The sequence below is a fragment of the Heliangelus exortis genome, chromosome 28 (assembly GCF_036169615.1).
Source record: "Heliangelus exortis chromosome 28, bHelExo1.hap1, whole genome shotgun sequence".
NCBI lineage: Eukaryota > Metazoa > Chordata > Aves > Apodiformes > Trochilidae > Heliangelus > Heliangelus exortis.
The window spans coordinates 308,099-326,153 of record NC_092449.1 but is presented as its reverse complement, the minus strand read 5'-3'; the positions used below and the strand labels follow the sequence as shown (position 1 = coordinate 326,153).

The 18,055-nt window shown below is 59.8% G+C and overlaps 3 protein-coding genes and 1 long non-coding RNA gene across 12 annotated transcripts; 2 read left to right on the top strand and 2 right to left on the bottom strand.

Moving 5' to 3' along the window:
- The first annotated feature begins 135 nt into the window (after positions 1-135).
- RAX2 (retina and anterior neural fold homeobox 2) lies at positions 136-7,253 on the top strand. Of its 2 annotated transcripts, none has more exons than XM_071728158.1 (4): positions 136-358; positions 1,732-1,758; positions 3,248-3,522; positions 5,127-7,253. In XM_071728158.1, exons 3-4 carry the CDS (start codon positions 3,280-3,282, stop codon positions 5,568-5,570), a joined length of 687 nt encoding a protein of 228 aa, XP_071584259.1. In that variant the 5' UTR covers positions 136-358; positions 1,732-1,758; positions 3,248-3,279; the 3' UTR covers positions 5,571-7,253. The 2 variants fall into 2 exon arrangements, with proteins under 2 accessions (XP_071584259.1, XP_071584258.1); XM_071728157.1 differs by having other exon boundaries at positions 137-358; positions 3,272-3,522.
- On the bottom strand, positions 2,859-3,714 carry LOC139788302 (uncharacterized). Its single transcript, XR_011722835.1, has 2 exons — positions 3,418-3,714; positions 2,859-3,119 (listed from the first exon to the last, which is right to left on the bottom strand). It is a non-coding gene; the product is annotated as an uncharacterized lncRNA (long non-coding RNA).
- Positions 7,254-9,832: 2,579 nt separating the features above from the next.
- MRPL54 (mitochondrial ribosomal protein L54) lies at positions 9,833-11,038 on the bottom strand. The gene is made up of 3 exons (XM_071728159.1): positions 10,879-11,038; positions 10,401-10,557; positions 9,833-10,101 (listed from the first exon to the last, which is right to left on the bottom strand). The coding sequence occupies exons 1-3, from the start codon at positions 10,952-10,954 to the stop codon at positions 9,969-9,971; spliced, it is 366 nt and encodes a 121-aa protein (XP_071584260.1). The 5' UTR covers positions 10,955-11,038; the 3' UTR covers positions 9,833-9,968.
- A 135-nt stretch (positions 11,039-11,173) lies between these two features.
- APBA3 (amyloid beta precursor protein binding family A member 3) lies at positions 11,174-17,894 on the top strand. Of its 8 annotated transcripts, none has more exons than XR_011722832.1 (11): positions 11,174-12,220; positions 12,647-12,683; positions 13,133-13,278; positions 13,425-13,511; positions 14,080-14,238; positions 14,565-14,744; positions 14,953-15,165; positions 15,500-15,638; positions 15,744-15,863; positions 16,677-16,817; positions 16,925-17,894. XR_011722832.1 is itself a non-coding variant. In XM_071728143.1 (10 exons), the coding sequence occupies exons 1-10, from the start codon at positions 11,177-11,179 to the stop codon at positions 16,994-16,996; spliced, it is 2,199 nt and encodes a 732-aa protein (XP_071584244.1). In that variant the 5' UTR covers positions 11,174-11,176; the 3' UTR covers positions 16,997-17,894. The 8 variants fall into 8 exon arrangements, 5 of the variants coding, with proteins under 5 accessions (XP_071584244.1, XP_071584247.1, XP_071584246.1 ...); XR_011722833.1 differs by having other exon boundaries at positions 14,565-14,764; XM_071728143.1 differs by lacking the exon at positions 15,500-15,638.
- Positions 17,895-18,055: the final 161 nt, after the last annotated feature.

Below are 18,055 nucleotides of genomic sequence, written 5' to 3'. Positions count from 1 at the left end.
AAGGCAGTTCGGGGCTTTGTCCGCCGCCGCCCCCCCGGACCCGTGCTGGGGGGACATTTAGAGCAATTACTTGTCCAGAAAGTAACTGTCAATCATTCTTAAAGGGGAAGGCCTCCAATTAATAACCTCGTCTTAATCCTTTGGACTCATTTCCAATCTGCGGGGCCTTGGTGACATCTGCAACACTAAATAAAGATTCTCCCGAGCCTTAGCACGGCGGTTCTGTGACAAATAAGAAGACTAGAGGCAACTTTGGCTGCCAAAGCTGCGAGATTGGTGAGGTTGAGCCGCTTGTTTGGTTCCCAGGAGGGACTGGCAAAGTTAAATACTCCTGGAAAAGCTGAGTTGGGCCCAGCAGGTAACAATGTTTTATTCTGATTCGGGAGGAAGAGCTGGGGGGAAGATGCTGAAAAAGGGAAGGGGTGTCCCTGGGGTGCACCTGGGGCTTGCACCCTTCCTTGGGGCTGGAGGACTGGGTGCCTGTCAGGATCACTGGCACCCATTTACAGTGGGGCTGAAGGGTTGGAGTCACCCATGCTCCCACCGCCCACCTCAAGCAGCCCACCCCAGGCTGCCCCAGCCCAGGAGCCACATCCTGGCACCCAGGTGGGCTCTGGAAGGCAAAAAAATGGGACCCAGCAAAAGCCAGGGCTGTCCCTGGGCTGTCCCCCTGCGTCCTCACTCCTGCTCTGTTGCTTTCTGGCACCAGAGATGTGATTTCCCAGCCCCACACCCCCCCCTTCCCCCCCCCCCCCCCCCCGGCACAGAGCTGGACATGGATTTTGTTGCCTTTTTGGGTGTCTTCAATAACATGCACCCCCCCCACCCCAGGGAGGGGCTGGCATCCCCCACGGGCAATCCACGGGCTGGGGAACTGTGTGTCAGGATTGGGGGAACCCTCCTGAGGCTTCCGTCCAGCACAGTTTTAAAGCTTAAGGGCTTAAACCCAAAAATTGCTGCTGGGATGACAGCGGCCACCGGAGGATGCCGGAGAGGAGCAGGGAAGTGGGTCCCCCCCTGCACCCCCTTAGTGCTGCCCAGTTTTAGGGCAAGGGGTGCCCCCCTGCCCCCTCAGTGCTGTTTGGGCCTGGGCAGGATTCCCAAAATGCAGAAGCACAGGCTTAGGGCTCCCCAGGGTCCTCCCTGGAGGACTACCGGGTACTACCTGGAGGGACTACCGGGTGGCTGGTGCTGATGTCCCCAGCCCAACCCCGCTGGGGTCCCCCCCATACATGTTCCCCCTGGGACAGTCATGACCCTGGCCAGGCCAAGGTGGAGCAGGGTGGGGGCCTGTTCCTCACACACCCTCCTGCTGCTGGGTGGTTCCTGGTTATTTTGCTGTTCCTGCCCCACACTCTGGTTTCCTCCCCAGGGGGTTTTACCCTCCTTTGCTGCCTGATGGGATCACAGGAGGGGTAGTGGGCGACTGGGGCTGCCCCAGCCCTGGCCCTGACCTCCATCACTGCACCTTATCCCTGTTCCCCTCCCTGCCCCACCTTCTCTCTCCTCCTGTTTGCCTCATCTCATCCCCAGCCGCCCCAGTGCCCACCGCACCCACTTCCATCCCCCCAGCACCCCACCCTCCCCAGGTCCCCCATTGCTCCACAGGGCCTGGCCAAGGCAGGGCAGCAAAGGGGCTCTGTTGGGGTGCTGGGTCCCCCAGGGGTCTGTGCCCCAGGTGGGGGCTCTGTGTGCTCCAGGTGTTCACCTCCCTCTCCCTTCTTCTTGTAGGTGCGGAACTGCGCAAATGAGAAGCGGGTGAGTGAGAGTGGGAGGACAGGGGGGACCCCATCCCCTCCCCATAACTCCAGGAGGTGCCACGAAACTCACACAGTGACAACGGGGCCCCTGCTCCTCCCAGCACCCCCCACCCTTGGGGCAGTACCCAGCCCCTCCTCCCTATAACCCCCTCCCCACACATCCTAAGGCTGCAACCCCATCCCTGGCAGCAGAGCCCAAGCCCCCAGGGGGACAGAGCACGCCAGGACAGGGCACAGGCACCCAGGGAGACCAGCAGCACCCAGCACCACACACACTGCACAGGCACAGCACACACTGCACACAGACCTGTGCATGCACTGCACATACTGCATGTGCATCACACCCTGCAAACAGCCTGCACTGCACACGCTGTACATGAAGACACTGCACATATTGCACACCTGCACTGCACTGCAAGGCCTGTTTACTGCACACACTGGGAGCACTCCACGGGAGGGTACTGCATGCACTGTGCAGACACTGCACACACAGTGCTGGCACTGCATCCCCCCAGCTGCTGTGCACAGGCTCGTGCTGTGCCCACACACCCTGCACTCCTTGCAGACCTCCTGTGAGCTGTGCATGTTGCACACACACTGCACGCTGCAAATATAGCACTGCACACACTGCACACGTGGGACACAGCACAAACTGCCCCATGAACACCCTCCCACCTCCTCTGTACACACTTCATGTCCCTGTCCCCAGCCCAGTGTGTGCCTGCTCTGCCATGTCCCCCCGTGCCACACCACGGCCCTGCCATGCACATCCTTGTGCCCACACAGACACATGCTGCACACATCAGTGCTGCCCCACTGTGTGCAGCCCCCTCTATACAGAACCTGTGCATGACCTACCTCCTGCCCCCTTGGAACCCCTGGTTATTCCCTCCCAAAGGTAACCAATAATCCTTTTCCCACCCTGCATCCAATCCCAGCCTGCATTGGCTGGATTTTTGCTGGTGGCACCAGGTGGCACCTTTCCTGCTGCAGAAGTGACCCAGGATTGTGCTTTTTGCCCCCATTCCATGTTTTCCCACATCCTTGCTGTAGAAAGGGGCCCTTAATCCCCAACAAACAATGCAGGAAGATTTCAGGTGCCAGATAAAAAGCTTAAAGATGAAATGTCGCAAGGGTTGAAAGCACCTCTGAGTGTGCAGAGAAAAGATTATTACCCAGGGGGTGGCACCAGGTCACACCTGGGGACCAACATTGGGTCCTCCAGCAGCTCAGGACTTGTAGACACTGGGGAAGAGACGCTGAAGCTGGAGCTGGGCTGGAGGTGGAAGTGAGCTGGATGGAGGGAGCTCTCCTGGTCTGATCCCTTGGTGCGAGCCCCGTCAGCCCCCGGCCACGGCCCTGGGATAATGCAGGCGAGAGGATTACACCTTTGCATAACCTGTTTCTGGGGCCACCCTGTCCTCCCATCCATTGTCCATCCATCCCTGGCCGGGGGTCACAGGGGGATCTGGTGTTCTCCCCCACAGCTGATCCCCATGGTCGCCACGCAGGTGCCAACATGTTCCTGAATAAGTGCGAGGGGGACCTGGGGGACCTGCGGAAGCCGGGGGACAGCGAGGACACCCCGGCGGCCACCCCCGAGGAGGAGCAGCCCAAGAAGAAGCACCGGAGGAACCGCACCACCTTCACCACCTACCAGCTGCACGAGCTGGAGCGAGCCTTCGAGAAGTCCCACTACCCTGATGTCTACAGCCGTGAGGAGCTGGCCATGAAGGTCAACCTGCCAGAGGTCCGCGTGCAGGTAGGGAGTATGCCCAGTGGCACCAGCACCCTGGACTTTTCCCCTAGGTGGTGGCAGAGGGAACACCCTGGGGCCGGAGAGCAAATATTGGAGAGCTTTTCATCTGCTCCCAGCTCCACTGCCACCGCCTTGCACTGTGCCTCGGTTTCCACACAGCCCAAGGCCAGAACAGCATCTCCGCTGAAGCAGCTGCTCCTGTGAAAAACAGGGAGGGGATTTAATGGCTGAGCCTTGCTCCCCCTGAGGTTCCAGTCCACATGCTCTGTTCGGGCAGGGAGATGTTTTTTAGAGATACTTCTTTTTCCCTGCTGCTGATTGCTGTTCCCATCCCTTCAGCTGATCCCATGGGAAAGCAGCCAAACTTCAGCCACTCGTGATCACTTCCAATGCTTCAGGGCCAGGAAAGCACAAGATCCTCATGGATTTGGGGGTTTTATGCGTGCTAGAGCAGGGCAGTTCCAGGGACGTGGCAGGGCTGGAAGGGTTAATCTCAATGGAATCTTCATGTACTGATGCTGACCGTTACATTTTCATAGAATCATAGAATGGTTTTGGTTGGAGAAGACCAAGTCAAGTTCAACCATTACCCCAGCACTGCCAAGGCCATCACTAACCCATGACCCTCAGTGGCTTTGATACCCCTCCAGGGATGGGGACTCCACCCCTGCCCTGTGCAGTCTGGGCCAGGCCCTGACAACCCTTTCCAGGGAGAAATTTTTCCCCAGCTCCAACCTAAACCTCCCCTGGTGCCATTTCCTCTCGTCCCTTCCTGTGTTTCTTGGGAGCAGAGCCCGAACCCCCCTGGCTCCAACCTCCTCTCAGGGGGTTGCAGAGAGCCAGAAGGTCTCCCCTCAGCCTCCTCTGCTCCAGGATCAACACCCCCAGGGCCCTCAGCTGCTCCTGGGCAGACTTCTGCTCCAGACCCTTCCCCAGCTCAGTTGCCCTTCTCAGTTGCACCAGTATAGCTGAGTGTCCACCAGTGACTGTGACCATCCTAAAGGAGGACATCCTCTTCTCAGCCCAGCAGTTCATCTTTACTCCTCCTTTGCATCCCCTGCTGCTGGGGGCTTTGGGGACACAGGGACCAATGAGATGTCACCACTGGCCTTGGACTGCAAGTCCCTCTTGCTTCTGCTGGCTTTTGGTGCAACCACAGCAATTTGGCTTTTAAAGGCTTTGTCCAGGGGCTTTTGAAGACCAGATAACATAATACTGAGAGCTGTATGGGTGCTGGCAGGGCCAGGGTGTGTCTCATCATCAAGTATCAGGTGTATGCAAGTGCACTGAGGCTGGGTAATGACACTTTCCATGCCCTCAGAGATGCCCTCAAGGTCTGAGGTTTGCAGGAGAGATTTGACAAAGGTGTACAATGTGTCAGGGGCTGTTGGAGCCCTGAAAGGCACCCCTCATGGGACATGAGACACAGGGCATCCCACACAGGATGGGACACTCTGGCATATTCCCCCTGAAGCACCCTGTGTTGTGATGGGGCATCCTGTGCAGGGCACAGCACAATGGGGACCCTGCATAGGGCACAGCATGTGGGCCATGCTGAGGGGGACAGGCTGGGCACAGTGGGGCTCACCCTGGCTCTCCCCTCACAGGTCTGGTTCCAGAACCGACGAGCCAAGTGGAGGCGGCAGGAGAAGATGGAAGCCAGCTCCATGAAACTCCACGACACCCCCGTGCTCTCCTTCAACCGGCCCCCCATGACACCCAACGTGGGCCCCATGAGCAACTCCCTCCCACTTGACCCGTGGCTGACATCCCCCATCTCCGGTGCCACCACGGTCCACAGCATCCCTGGCTTCATGGGAGCCCCCCAGGCCCTGCAGCCCCCCTATGGTGGGCACTCCTTCCTCAACACCCCTCCACCGATGGGGCAGGGCATGCAGCCCATGGCCCCTGCACCCTACCAGTGTGGCACCACCTTTGTGGACAAGTACCCACTGGAGGAGGTGGACCAGAGGAGCTCCAGCATCGCCTCCCTCCGCATGAAGGCCAAGGAGCACATTCAGACCATTGACAAGACCTGGCAGCCCATTTGATGAACATCCCCCTCTGGCCCTGCCGGCCCCTGACTCTTGCCCCAGCATTGGCCCCGGGGCAGGTGAGGGGGTGATGGTGGGATGCTCAGTAGGACCAAAGCCAGCGTGGGTCAGGGATGCCGGGATGCATCTTCCCCCTGTCAGGCCGCAGGGGAGTGAGCCAGGGTGCTGGTGGGACCCCATTGCCGGGGGGCACCCTGGCAGCCACCCACAGCCCCTCTGCCCTACTGAGGCATCATCCAAGGCTCAGGCATCTGTCTGTGCCATGGGGCCACCCACCACCCCTGGCCAGACATCTCCTTTCCCCATACCCCTTCCTATGGATTTTTGTTGGGTTTTGTTTTTTTTTTTTTTAATGTTGCAGATTTACACAAAACTAAACAGGAAAGCTCTAGTTTTGTAGGGAGCGCTCTGGGGGATTTTGAGCTGCATCGGGGCGCGTCGCCGGTTGTGCCGGCAGATGTGTCAGTGCGGAGAAGCCACCTGTACTGTGAGTAAAGAGATGAGCTGAATGGCTGCTGCCTGCTGGAATCGGGCCCTGCCCGCTATGCTGCTGCTCAGTGGAGCAGCTTGGTTGCATGCTGGGGCCACAGAGCCTCTCCTGGGAAGGATTTTTCTGGGGCAGTGCAGGAGCGTTGTCCTCTTGCCCGGCTCCCTGGGGCTGTTGCGTGCGGGCGGCGCTGGATCCAGGCAGGGGTGACCCGTGTGTCCCCGGATGCAGGCTGGGAATGGCTTTGTGCCACACCTTGTCCTTGGCCTGGGTGGCTCAGCGAGGGGCATCTGCTCAGCCACTCCTCAGGGGCTGTGCCTGACACCCCCCCCTGCCCTAATTGCTCCCCAGCAGTGCTCGCCTGGCCACATGTTGTCAGCACAAAGCTGCCAGTGGGAGGGTGGGCGGCAGTGGGACCCCCGTGGCCCCCAGGTGGGATTGAGCAGAGGAGGGGGCTGGCGGGGAGCCCAGGAGCAGAGGGGGGATGCCAAGGCCACTGCAGCCATTGCTGCCAGGTCCTGCCAGGTGGGAGCACAAAGGTCACAAAAGGTCACGGCCCTGGGTTCCCCAGCATGGCCCTGCAGCCCCAGGGGACTCCATCCTTCCCGCCTACCAAGACTCAGGGTGCAGCCAGCAGCACCTTGATGGTGGCAGAGAGAGTCAGCACAGCCCCAGCTGAGGTGGTGGAGCCTGTGGTAGCTTTGAGGTGCTGAAGCACAGCCAAGATGGGGAGAGGGTTCATCCCTGGGTCAGCAGGTACCCTGGAGTGTCCTGGAGTGCTCTGGGTCCCTGGGGTGACCCAGCCCCTGGGTTGCCCTGTGTCATTGAGGAAGTGAGGAGAGCACTGACTCTCCCCCCACCAAAAGGAGATGTTTCCCCAGAAAGTTTTCCCCCTTTGGACCCAACAATAGTCACAAACTGGGGCTCTGCCCACCATGTGCCTGCAGGGGCCAGACCCCACTCAGCACCGGCACATCCAGATGTTGCCCCCACTTGGGGGGGGTCTCACCCCAATCCAGCAGCTCCAGGGCTGGACACTGATGTCCTCCCAGCCCTGGGGTGAGGCAGGACTGGCCAGGCTGCCACCAGGCACTGACCCCAGCAAGACCCTTCTCCTTGTCCCTCGTCCCCCGGCTGCTGCTGCTGCTCGTCTGCTTCGTTAGTGACAATTAAACCTTTAACAACCCATTAAACCCATAATCGATGCTCCCCCGGCTCCCCAGCCTGGCTAATGGGCCGGGGCTGAGGTGAGGCGGCCCCGGCTGAGGCCTTCTCGGGCGGGGAAATAATGAAGCAAAGGCTGCGGAAGTAATGGGGTTTGATCCAGCGGACGGGACACGCTCAATGGGGGCTGTGCTTTTCACATGACATAATGGCCAAGGCTGGCGCCAGCCCGGGGCACCCCTCGGCCTCCCGAGCACCAACAAAGGCCGACTGGCGTGGAGAGCGGGGGGCTCAGCACCCCCCGGTCCCTTTGGTCGGAGCCTAATTGGGACGAGGATGCTCCCTCCCTCCCCTCTGATCTTGCAACTGCCGCCTGAAAGCAAGGGCACGGAGAGGCTGTAGGAGGAGGATCTCCCCTGCTGCCTGGGTTTGGGGAGGTTATATGAGTTATTTAAATGAGCTAATTTGCATGGGCACCAGAGTGGTGGCCGAGGATGTTGGGGTTCCCTCACGGCAGGGGTCTGTTAGCCCTTCCAAGCCCTGGGTGCCACAGTGCCTCACGGCACTTCACGCAGAAACAGGCAACATTTCTGGCCCCCCAAAAAAGCAATTTAAACACAGGACTGCAGAGCCACGTGTCTTGTCCTTCTTTAGTGGGTCTTTTCTGCCCTGGTCCTGGTTGGGACCCAGTGGACCATGCCCTGCCTCATTTGCAAGAATCTGCAAATGGGGACATGCTTGTGAGAAACCCAAGGAAAAAGGCATTTTTTCCCCGCTAAATCACAATTCTAATCATTTGCTGCCCAAATGGGGCCAGCACAGCCCCATATCTGGGGTTGTACTGGGAGGACTGGATGCTACTGGGACGTGCTTAGGGAACAAGGTGTTTCTCCCAGCCCCTCACGGCAGAGCAGAAGCCCTCAGGCTCTCCCCCCGCCCACCCCTTCTAATCCTCTCCCGTGGGATTTGCCCCCTAATCTGCTTATTTCTCTCTGTTTCTCCTCGGCCTGAAGAAGCCCAACCCTGCCCCACTGCAACACCTTGTGCCACCTGAGCTGTGGGGTCCAGGGCTGTCCTGGCATGCGTGGCTGGCACTCAGCTGGGATGTGGGGCTGGCAGTGCCCAGGGACACAGGGCATCCTGACAGTGTCCTGGCATGTGGCACTGGTACCATCCCTCCTCTCTGAGGAGGTTCCTGCTGGGATCTGGCCAGGAATGACACATTCCCCCTCCACGCCTGGAGGACAAGAATGTGACAGTGGCACAGGAGGACCCACTGACCCCCTGATCACCTTGGATGAGGAGCCGTGGCCATGTTAGTCTGGCCCCAGGACAGGGATGTGGGTGGGACATTGGAAATAGGGGATATCCCCTGTCACCTTCCCTGTCCCTTTAGGGGACACGAAGAACAGGGCCCATCTCAGATGGCTGAGCACAGGGATGCCTCTCCTGGCAGAGACCCCAGGGAACAGGCAGCAGCTCCCTCAACATCACCCCGGGCAGTGGCTCTGGAGCCAGGATGAACCTTGCCAGGCCACCATCAGGAGACCTGCAGGTTTTAGGGGAGTAGAAAGGGGGGTGTCTTGGGGCTGGGACCTGCCTCAGCTCCCCTTGTCCCCAGGAAAGGCTTTGTCAGTGAGAGAAGCATGGCAGGAATCACTCTGGGCAGGGGCTGCACCCAGGGATGGGTTCTCTCCTCCTCCCCCTGGGTCCCACTCCACTGACACCCCCGGGTGCAATACTCACCAGATCAGGGAGGCTCCAAGATGGAGGGCAGGGACTTGGGTGACCCTCTGCTCACTTGCGGCTGGTTTGGGGGGGGGGGGGTGTGGACTCATTAGGGGGTGGCAAGCTGCAGGACAGGCACGGTGGGTACAGCCCAGCCTGAGCCCCATCAGCTCCTGGGTGTGTGCAGGTTTAGATTGGAGTTTGGGAACAATTTCTCCATGTACAACGGGTTGTCAGGCCCTGGCCCAGGTTGCCCATGGCAGTGGTGGAGTTCCCATCCCTGGAGGGATTTCAAAGCCATGAAAAATGTGGTGTTAGGGGACATGACTTGGTAGTGCCCTTGGCAGTACTGGATTAACAGTTGGACTCAGTGTCTGAAAAGTCTTTTCCAACCAATTCTATAATTCACCATGCAGCCCAGGAAAGCTGGGATCCTGGCATCCCAGCAGCTGCCATTCCCCTGCTACTGGAGGAGGAACTAAAAGCATAGGGGTGGTACTGCAAGGGGCCACATGCACCCCCTCACCTCACCCACTGCCCCGATGGCACCACCAGAGCCTGGCCCCATCCTCCCACCCCCAGGCTCAGGCTGCTTGGTTCCCCACAGACCCCCATGGAACACAGTGGAGTCATCCCCCACTCCAAACCCACCACACTCCCCTGTGGGTCCTCAAGCCTCAGCCACTGCAGTGTAGACCAGGGAACAGAAACCATTTGTGGTGCAGGCTCCCTCCACTAGGAAAAATCTGAGCTTCTCTTTTACCATATACATCAAGAATTTGTGGCCTGTGCTGCCCCAGTGTCTCACCAGCCCCCAACAGGAGGGGAGACCCCCACCAAGCCTGCCAAGAACCTGGACTTGCCAGAGCCATAACAGCTATCAGCCTCACCAGAGATTTATTACTTGTTTATAGCTTTATATACTTATAGAAGAAGAGACTGGAAGCCCAGAGCTTGTCCCAGTGTCACCCGCACTGGCACTCAGGGTGGCCCCAACACCCCAAGTTCTGCAGCACCTACAGCTTCCTGCCCTTCTTCAGCCTGTTGCGGTGCCAGGTGTTGTACTTCCGCAGGCGTCTCCAGTACTCAATGGAGTCAGGGTCCAGTTCCTCCAGCTTCTTAGGGGGCCCAAGGTGGATGTTAAAGAGCCTGGAGACAAAGGCAAAGGATGTGAGACTGCAGCAGGGAGAACAAAGGGACAAACACAGGGCAGAGAAATGGAATTGTGTGACCAAGATGTGCAGATCCCTCAACTGCCACATCCACGGTGCAGCCTGCCCTCCTCCCCTGGCCCTCAGGGAAGGTCTCTGGGCTGCAGAGTGGCACTTTTACTCCTCCCAGAACAATTCCCTTTCTCTCCTACAGCAGTCTGTTCTCCAGAACAGTACCTGTGTAGGGATGGGCACCCCACCTTTTGTCCATAGCAAGGAGAGCTGGGCACCACCTACCAGTCCGGGTACTCTGAGTCCTCCTTTAAGACCACCTCTGGGCCATCCTTGAAGTAGTTGACCCCCATGGCATGGGTGGCAAGCATGACAGGGTCTGTGCACACCTCTGGCCCCTTCAGCTCCTCCTTCGACACGCCCTTGCCCTTGGACTTCATGGCTGAGGAAACAGCGTAAGGTAAAATCGGGGGATGTGACAGGGGGAGACAGTGGCAGGCAGGGGTCAGGACAGGGGTTCAGTCCAGACAGGGGACGGGAACGCGGGCACGGCGCAGTGCGGCAGCCCTGGGGATGGGGAAGAGGACGAGGGACAGAGGGTAGCCTAGGGGGCGAGGTCCCAGGAGAAAGGGACAAAGCTGTCACCAAGGAGAGCACGGGGACAAGGCCGGAGACAGTGGGACAGGGACACAGGGACGAGGGCGCGGGTGAGAGCCGAGGGACCGGCCTCGGGGCACCGACGGGGGTCGGGGCCGAGGCTCACCCGGCTTCTTGGCGTAGCCGCGGGTCGGGACGGGCATGGCCGCTCCCAGCGCCCGCAGAAACACCCGAGCGGCCATGCTGAGCCCCCTGCGAGCCGGGAAGGGATCGGACCGCGCATGGGCGGTGGCACCGCCCGGAAGCGGCACCGGGTCCGTTCCGTATCGTCCCCGGGCCGGCGGCCGTGACCGAGCCCGCACGGCCCGGTCCTGTCCGGCCCGGCCAGCAGCGGGGAGAGACGGCGCCGGCAGCCTCGCTGTGCTCCCCCCGGGGCCGCCTCCGCAGCCCCCCGGCCCCCCGCCATGGACAGCAGCATGGATTTCCAGGCGGCTGCGCCCTCCGCCCCGGATCCCTGCAGCGATGAGGCCCCGGAGCCGCCGGCCATGGAGACAGAGGAAGGGCTCACGGTGCAGCCGGGCGGCGGGCAGCTGGAGGGCCGCCCCCTCCTCACCCTGCTCCCTGGCTGCAGCCCCGGGCAGGACCTGCCCGTCCCTGAAGGGCAGCGGAGGAGCCGGGGACCCAGCTCGGGGCCAATTTCGGACCTCGATGGAGCTGGGGACAGACGAACGGAGCTTTGCCAGGACTCGAGAAGAGAGATGGAAGAGGAGGCGGTGACCGCAGGGCCGCAGGGCTCCGGCGGCTGGAAACCCGTGACCGAGAGCACCCCTCGGGACGAGGGACCCCCCCGAGTCTCCAGCAGAGGAGACCCGACAGGCATGGAGCTGGATGAGGCCCCCGGGGTCGGCGTCTGCCCTGGCAGGGCTGAGGATGCAGAGGACGAACCCTCAGAGATCCAGGGCCTGCTGGCCCAGCTGGAGACCCTCGACCCCAACCTCTGCGACCACTCGCCCCCCTCGGAGCGGGACCCGCTGCCCTCCCCCAGCGCCGGCACGGGCAGGCGAGCCCGGTTGAGCCACGGCGAGTGCCGGGGCAAGTGCCAGCCCTGCCCGCTACACGTGGCCATGGGCCGGGGCCTGCAGACACAGCCCTGCTGCTCCCAGCGCTCATCCTGCTCCAGGCCCTGCCACGGGCTGCTCTTTGCCGAGGCTGACCGTGAGGACTTGCTGAGCCTACTGTGCTACGAGGGGGGATTGCCCGAGGCCGGCGCCCAGACGCACTTGGCTCGCTCTGATGTCCTGGCCGAGACCACCCTGGAGGTGCTGCAGGATGAGGAGAAAGCGGTCACTGTGGAGAAGCCTGAAAGGCTGGAGAGGCCGGAGGGCGCAGGGGAAGGGCCTTCCAGTGGGTGGTATTATGGAGAGGGGCTCTGCAAAGCCGACTCTGCCTGCGAGGGCAATCGGGATAGTTCCCCGGAGGCAGAGCAGCCACCGCAAGGCACCGTGACCGTGAGTGCATCCTGCATGGGCTGTGGTGCTGCAGCAGAGAGCCAGGACGTGCCCCTTGGCTCTGCTCCCTCGTGGGGTTTTGGGTGGGGGCAGAGAGGAGACGTTTATCCTTCCGTCAGATTGTACAGGGCCTTGTGCTGCTGGGGTGCCCAGACAAGACCCTCTGTTCTGGCTTTGGCTGCTGCTGACCCGAACATGGGTGATACTTGCATGGCTGGCTGATCTATGCATGCCTGGGGAAGAGGCTGGTGTGTCTTCACAGCCCCCCAGCCTCAGGACACTGTGCCTTCCCAACCCCATTATGCAGTGCCACTCATCCCCAGGAGGCTGTGCCCCCTTGTCCTGGTGCTGCAGGCAGGCAGGGCAGGCAGGCTGAATGCCTGGCATCCCAACCATAGCCTCACCTGCTCTCTGGTTTCTTTGCAGAACAGGGAGCCCCCATCCTATGTGGCCTTCAAAGAAGGTGAGTAGTTTCTAAACTCGAGCAGCAAAAGCATCCAGGAGTCCTGACCCACACCCTCCTGCTCTGACCCCCAGTGCAGGATGGCCAGGGGTCCCAGCTGTGGAGGGAGTGTCCAGCTGTGCACCCACACAGGATGGGAACATGGCTGTAGATTCCAAGTGGCTTGTTCAGTCCCTGCTTGCTTTTCACTGAGCTAATGGGTTGGGGGATGGGGAGAGGGAATGCTGAGGCTTGGGAAGGGAGAAAGAGGGATGTCAGGGTGTGCCCAACAGAAGGGAGAAGCAGCTCTGGGGGCAGAGTTGATTCCCTGGGGATGCCAGGAGCCCATCTCCCAGTCATTGAGCTGCTTTGTCATGTGTAGGAAAGCAGCTAATGGGCAACAGGAGTTGGTACCCCCTGTTTTCAGAGGTGGGGGGCCAGCCCCTGCTTAGTCCCTCCTGATGCCTCAGTTCCAGGCCCTTGTGACCCAGAGGATCTGCTGGATGGTGTGATATTTGGGGCCAAGTACCTGGGCTCCACACAGCTGGTGTCAGAGAGGAACCCCCCAACCAGTGTTCGCATGGCTCAGGCCCAGGAGGCGGTGGACAGGATCAAGGTGCAGGAGAGCATGATTGCTCCCAGTCCGGCCCCTCTTGGGTGGGGGACTCAGGACCTGCCCAAGGGGACCTCCTGGCTGTGGGGCAGGGACCCAGAGGAGTCTTGGCAGCAGCACTGACATCTCCTGGGTACTTCATTTCACAGGCACCAGAAGGAGAGTCCCAGCCCATGACAGAGGTGGATCTGTTTGTCTCCACACAAAGGATAAAGGTGCTCACAGCTGACACGCAGGTGAGTGGGAAACAGGAGCACCTGCATGGCTTTGGGCTGGCTGAAACCACCCTGTGTGCCCTTGGGATCTCTACTTTGCAACCACACCAGTTGGGTTGTGCCTATGGGTGAGGAAGTGTGTCTGAGAGGAGATAAGTCACTCTCTGACCTTCCCACGTGGGTGTTTCATGTCCCTCAGCTCTGTATGTGGCTCCATGAGACTTCTCATGCAAAATGCACCTGGCAGGAGCTGCTGGGTTCTCAAATGAAGCTCCAGGGAACATAGGCTTGACATTTCTGTAGCTCTTTGCCTCAGGATCAGTTTCAGCTTTTGTAGTAAGACAGAGTAACTTGTCCCCTGGCAGCACCCAGAGACATAGATGGGTCCTTGATCAAAGGAGCTGTTTGTACAGCTTTTAGCATAGACATGGTTCCTGCCCAGCATGTGCCGGGCATTTGGGCTGCATCCCAGCTCGATGGTGTTTGAACCCATCAGGGTTGTAGTAGTTCCTGACTGCCTTGTGGGCTGCCCACAGGATCCATTGGGCTGGGGAGGACTGAACATCTCTGCTTGTGTTCCCCTTGCCAGGAGGCCATGATGGATCACTCCCTCCAGACCATCTCCTACATTGCTGACATTGGCTCTCTGGTGGTGCTCATGGCACGCCGCAAACTGCCACGGCGGTCGGAGGTGGCGGAGGAAAAGCGGCTCTACAAGATGATCTGCCACGTCTTCCACACAGCTGATGTGAGGCAACACTGCTTCCCTTAAGAGTGCAGGGTGTGAGGCCTGGGGTCCTGGGTCCCATCCCACTATAGTGACCTAGTGCTCTGCCCATGCTGGGGGGTCCTCCTGAGGAGCACATAGAGGGGAAAGGATCCCAGCCAGAGCCCCTCTGTGCCATGGAGGTGCCCAGTGAGAAAAGCAGGGAGGATTGGCGCTGTCAAGGGGCCCACTGGGGCAGGGAAGGAGCCAGGAGCATGGTGCCTGTGCTGGGCAGTTTTTGGCTCCCATTTGGCTGTGGGACTGTTGGCCCTGAGTCATGGGCACAACCAGCCCCTCTCTTTCCCCAGGCCCAGATCATTGCTCGGGCTATCGGGCAGGCGTTTGGTGTGGCTTACCAGCGCTTCCTGGAGGCCAACAGCATCGATCCCACTGAGCTGAGCCCTCGCCAGTACAGCCATGCCCTGGAGGACCAGGAGCAGTACAACGCAGAGCTGAGCCACTTCTCCCAGCAGGAGAACTGCAAGGATGTAAGGACTGATTTGGAGGGGTGAGGACAGTGTGAGGTACCCACTGGCACCTCTGTGTTGTCCTCTCCATGGCTCCCTGAGCAGCTGAGGTGCTTCCTATGAAAGTGGGTCCCATCCCAGCTGGCTGCGAGCTCAGGACCTCTGTGCTGGGGCTGGGACACATGCCTCGTGACTCTGATGACCGTAACCTATCTGTGCCCCACCCCAGGTCTGCATCCGGAAGCAGAAGGGGGAGATCCTGGGCATTGCCATCGTGGAGTCAGGCTGGGGTTCCATCCTGCCCACCGTGGTCATTGCCAACCTGATGCACGGGGGTCCTGCTGAGAGGTCGGGCGAGCTGAGCATTGGTGACTGCCTCATGTCTGTCAACAGGACGAGCCTTGTGGGGCTGCCCCTGCCCACCTGCCAGAGCATCATCCGGGTGAGCCAGGACTGTGACAGGCTCCTGCCTCTGCCCTGGCAGGGGGGCCACTGCTAGCAGAGACAGGGATCTTCCCAAGTGGGGCTGCTAGTCTCTGTCACACCGGGGTGCCCCCTGGTGCTCCTAACTTGGGGATGGCTGGGTGGTTGGAGGAGACTGTAGGGGAACAGAGGGCAGGAGTGTGGAAGGCCACACTGTCCTGTGGGCTGCAGCAGTCCCTGCTCCGAGTGCATGGGAGGAAGGGTTGTGACAAAGCTGGGGACTAAACTTGCTGCAATGGGATGTGGGCAGGCACCTATCCTGGAGGGAACCTCTTGCATCTTCTACCTCCCAGGCAGGAAGGAGCTGAAAACAAGGACAGTGTGGCCTCAGGGGTGGAGTGGGACATCTTGAACTGGATTTATAAGTTCTTCTCCCTGAATTTGAGCATGGCAGTATCCCTGTGTGTGCCTTAGTTTTCCCACTGAAAACAGGTTGCCTAATCCTCAGCCCTCCCATGAAAAACATGGCTGTGTCACCCCTCTCAGCCATGGCAAATAGCTCTCCAGAGTCTGACAAAGCCTCATCCCATCTTCCAGGAGCTGAAGCACCAGACAGAGGTGACGCTGAACATTGTGCACTGTCCCCCTGTCACCACGGCTGTCATCCGGCGCCCTGACTCCAAGTACCAGTTGGGTTTCTGTGTTGAGAACGGCGTGGTGAGTGCCCATGGGGACAGAAACAGATCTGGGCTGGGGTCAGTCGAGGGCTTGAGCCACCCATCTGGCAGACACACACATTTGGGCTGTGTCTGCACAGCTCTAGGGCTTCTTGGGCCTGCCAGGGTTGAGGTTTCACAGGGCTCTGCTGTGCCACAGCAAAAGGCTCTTTGCAGCTTTTCTGCAGCTCTGGCAATTGGATCCATCATCCTGATGCTCCTTAGTTGCTTTCAGGGTGGTGATTTCCTCTTGGTTTTCTTTGTGTGACCTTAGTGACGTGTGTTGCTGTCCCCAGTGCTCCAGCCACTCCTCATTCTAGGCTCTGCAGTGGCTGCACTGGAAAGGAGTATTATACTGGAGTATTTCCAGGACCAGCAGGAGTTGATGGGGTGGGTGGGCCATGGAGGGGATGGCATAGCTGCATCCTGCACCCACCAGTGCTCCCAAAAGTATTGGAGACACAGTTACCGCCCCCAGGTACACAGGACCTGCTGCCCCTGGGAGAAGCTCCACCTCTCCAGCCCAGGCTGGATGGAAGCACTAGAGGAGGACTGGGAGAGCTGAGTTCTTTCTCCATCATCCAGGAGAACAAAACCCTGCAGGCTGCCCTTGCCCCACAGCTCAGCACATGGCTCTGGTGGCAGCAATGCAAGGGACATCCCTGCCCTCCCTGCATGTCCGTGGGCTGGAGGAGACAATTTCAGAGCTCTTGCTAGGAGCCCGCATAGAGGGGAGGGCTTGGGAGGGTGATTTTCTTCTGGCCCTGAGCTGTGGGCATAGCTCTGATCTTACCAGCACTCCCTGCTCCCCCAGATCTGCAGCCTGATGCGTGGGGGCATCGCAGAGAGAGGTGGCATCCGTGTGGGACACCGCATCATCGAGATCAACGGGCAGAGTGTGGTGGCAACACCTCATGAGAAGATCATCCAGATCCTGACACAGGCAGTCAGTGAGGTGAGCCAGGCCTGAGCTGGGTGACCCCAGGGACCCCACACTGCATGTGGAGCAGGCTGGGCTCAGCTCCCTCCAGCTCCCAGCTGATCTCTGCATCTCTGCCCTAGGTCCACATCAAGACCATGCCTGCCTCCACCTTCCGCTTGCTGACCGGGCAGGAGCAGCCCCTCTTCCTCTGAGCCACCAGCTGTGCCCAGCTGTGGCTGCATGTGCCTAGGGCCAGGTAGGAGCACAGGGCTTTGCCCTGACAGTGCCTCCCAGTGCCCTCATTGGACTCCTCTGGCCCCCAGCAGGGCCTAATCCTGCACATCTTCTGTTGCACTCAGGACACAGTGGGAAACTCTGGGGGCCTGATAGCCAGCTGGAGCAGTTGTCAGGGCTTATGGTTCCAGTGTATGGGTACCTCCTCTCCCTCTATCCACCCCTCCCTGCCTCACAGTGCCTGTCCCACTGCTTCACAGGGTCCCTCACCTTGGCCTGCTGCTGGCAGGAAGAGAAGGGACCCATGTGAAAAGTCACCCCATCCAGTAACCACAGACAGTGCTTTTATACTCACCAATGGTGCCTTTCCCCACATGGGGATTGTGCTGGAACCACAGCTTCAGGGCTTGCCCTCACACAGCCCCAGAGCAGCTTGGACCTTGCACACCAATGTGGGGTGCACAGTGGCACCCCTGAGGGAGACCCAGCAGCTCCCAGACTTGGCCTCAAGGGCAGCAGCACCTGCTGCTCCTCCCTGGCTTTGCCAAAGACCTGTTAGGGGTGCAAGTGAACATTAGAGCTGTTGCACCATGCTGGGAAACTACCTCTGTGCTTTTCTCCCTGGTGCTGCCTTTACCCACTCTACACGCACAGCCTGGCCCCAGCCTCCCCAGGGACTGGGTCACAGCCCTTGGGGATGTCCCTCAACGTGGCAAAAGGGGACACAGCACTGGGGAGCTTGGGGTCATGAACCCCAAGGTCCTGTCCCTGGTGCTCTGTCTTCATGAGTGAGTCTCTGCACCCCTACAGCTGAGGCAATGCACCTGACTTTGCCTGTGTGCTGGGTTGATGTAAAAATAAAAGCCTTGGGGAACATGGGAGGCTGTGTTTCAGGAGCCCTGATTGGGCTGCAGCAGAGGACTGCACCTTGAACCCACTGTAGGGCCAGCAGTGGCCTAACCCAAGCCTAATTCCTACACAGATGCCTCCTGGGGCATCTGGCCATGGAGGTGCTGAGGTCTCATCAAGGCCACCCC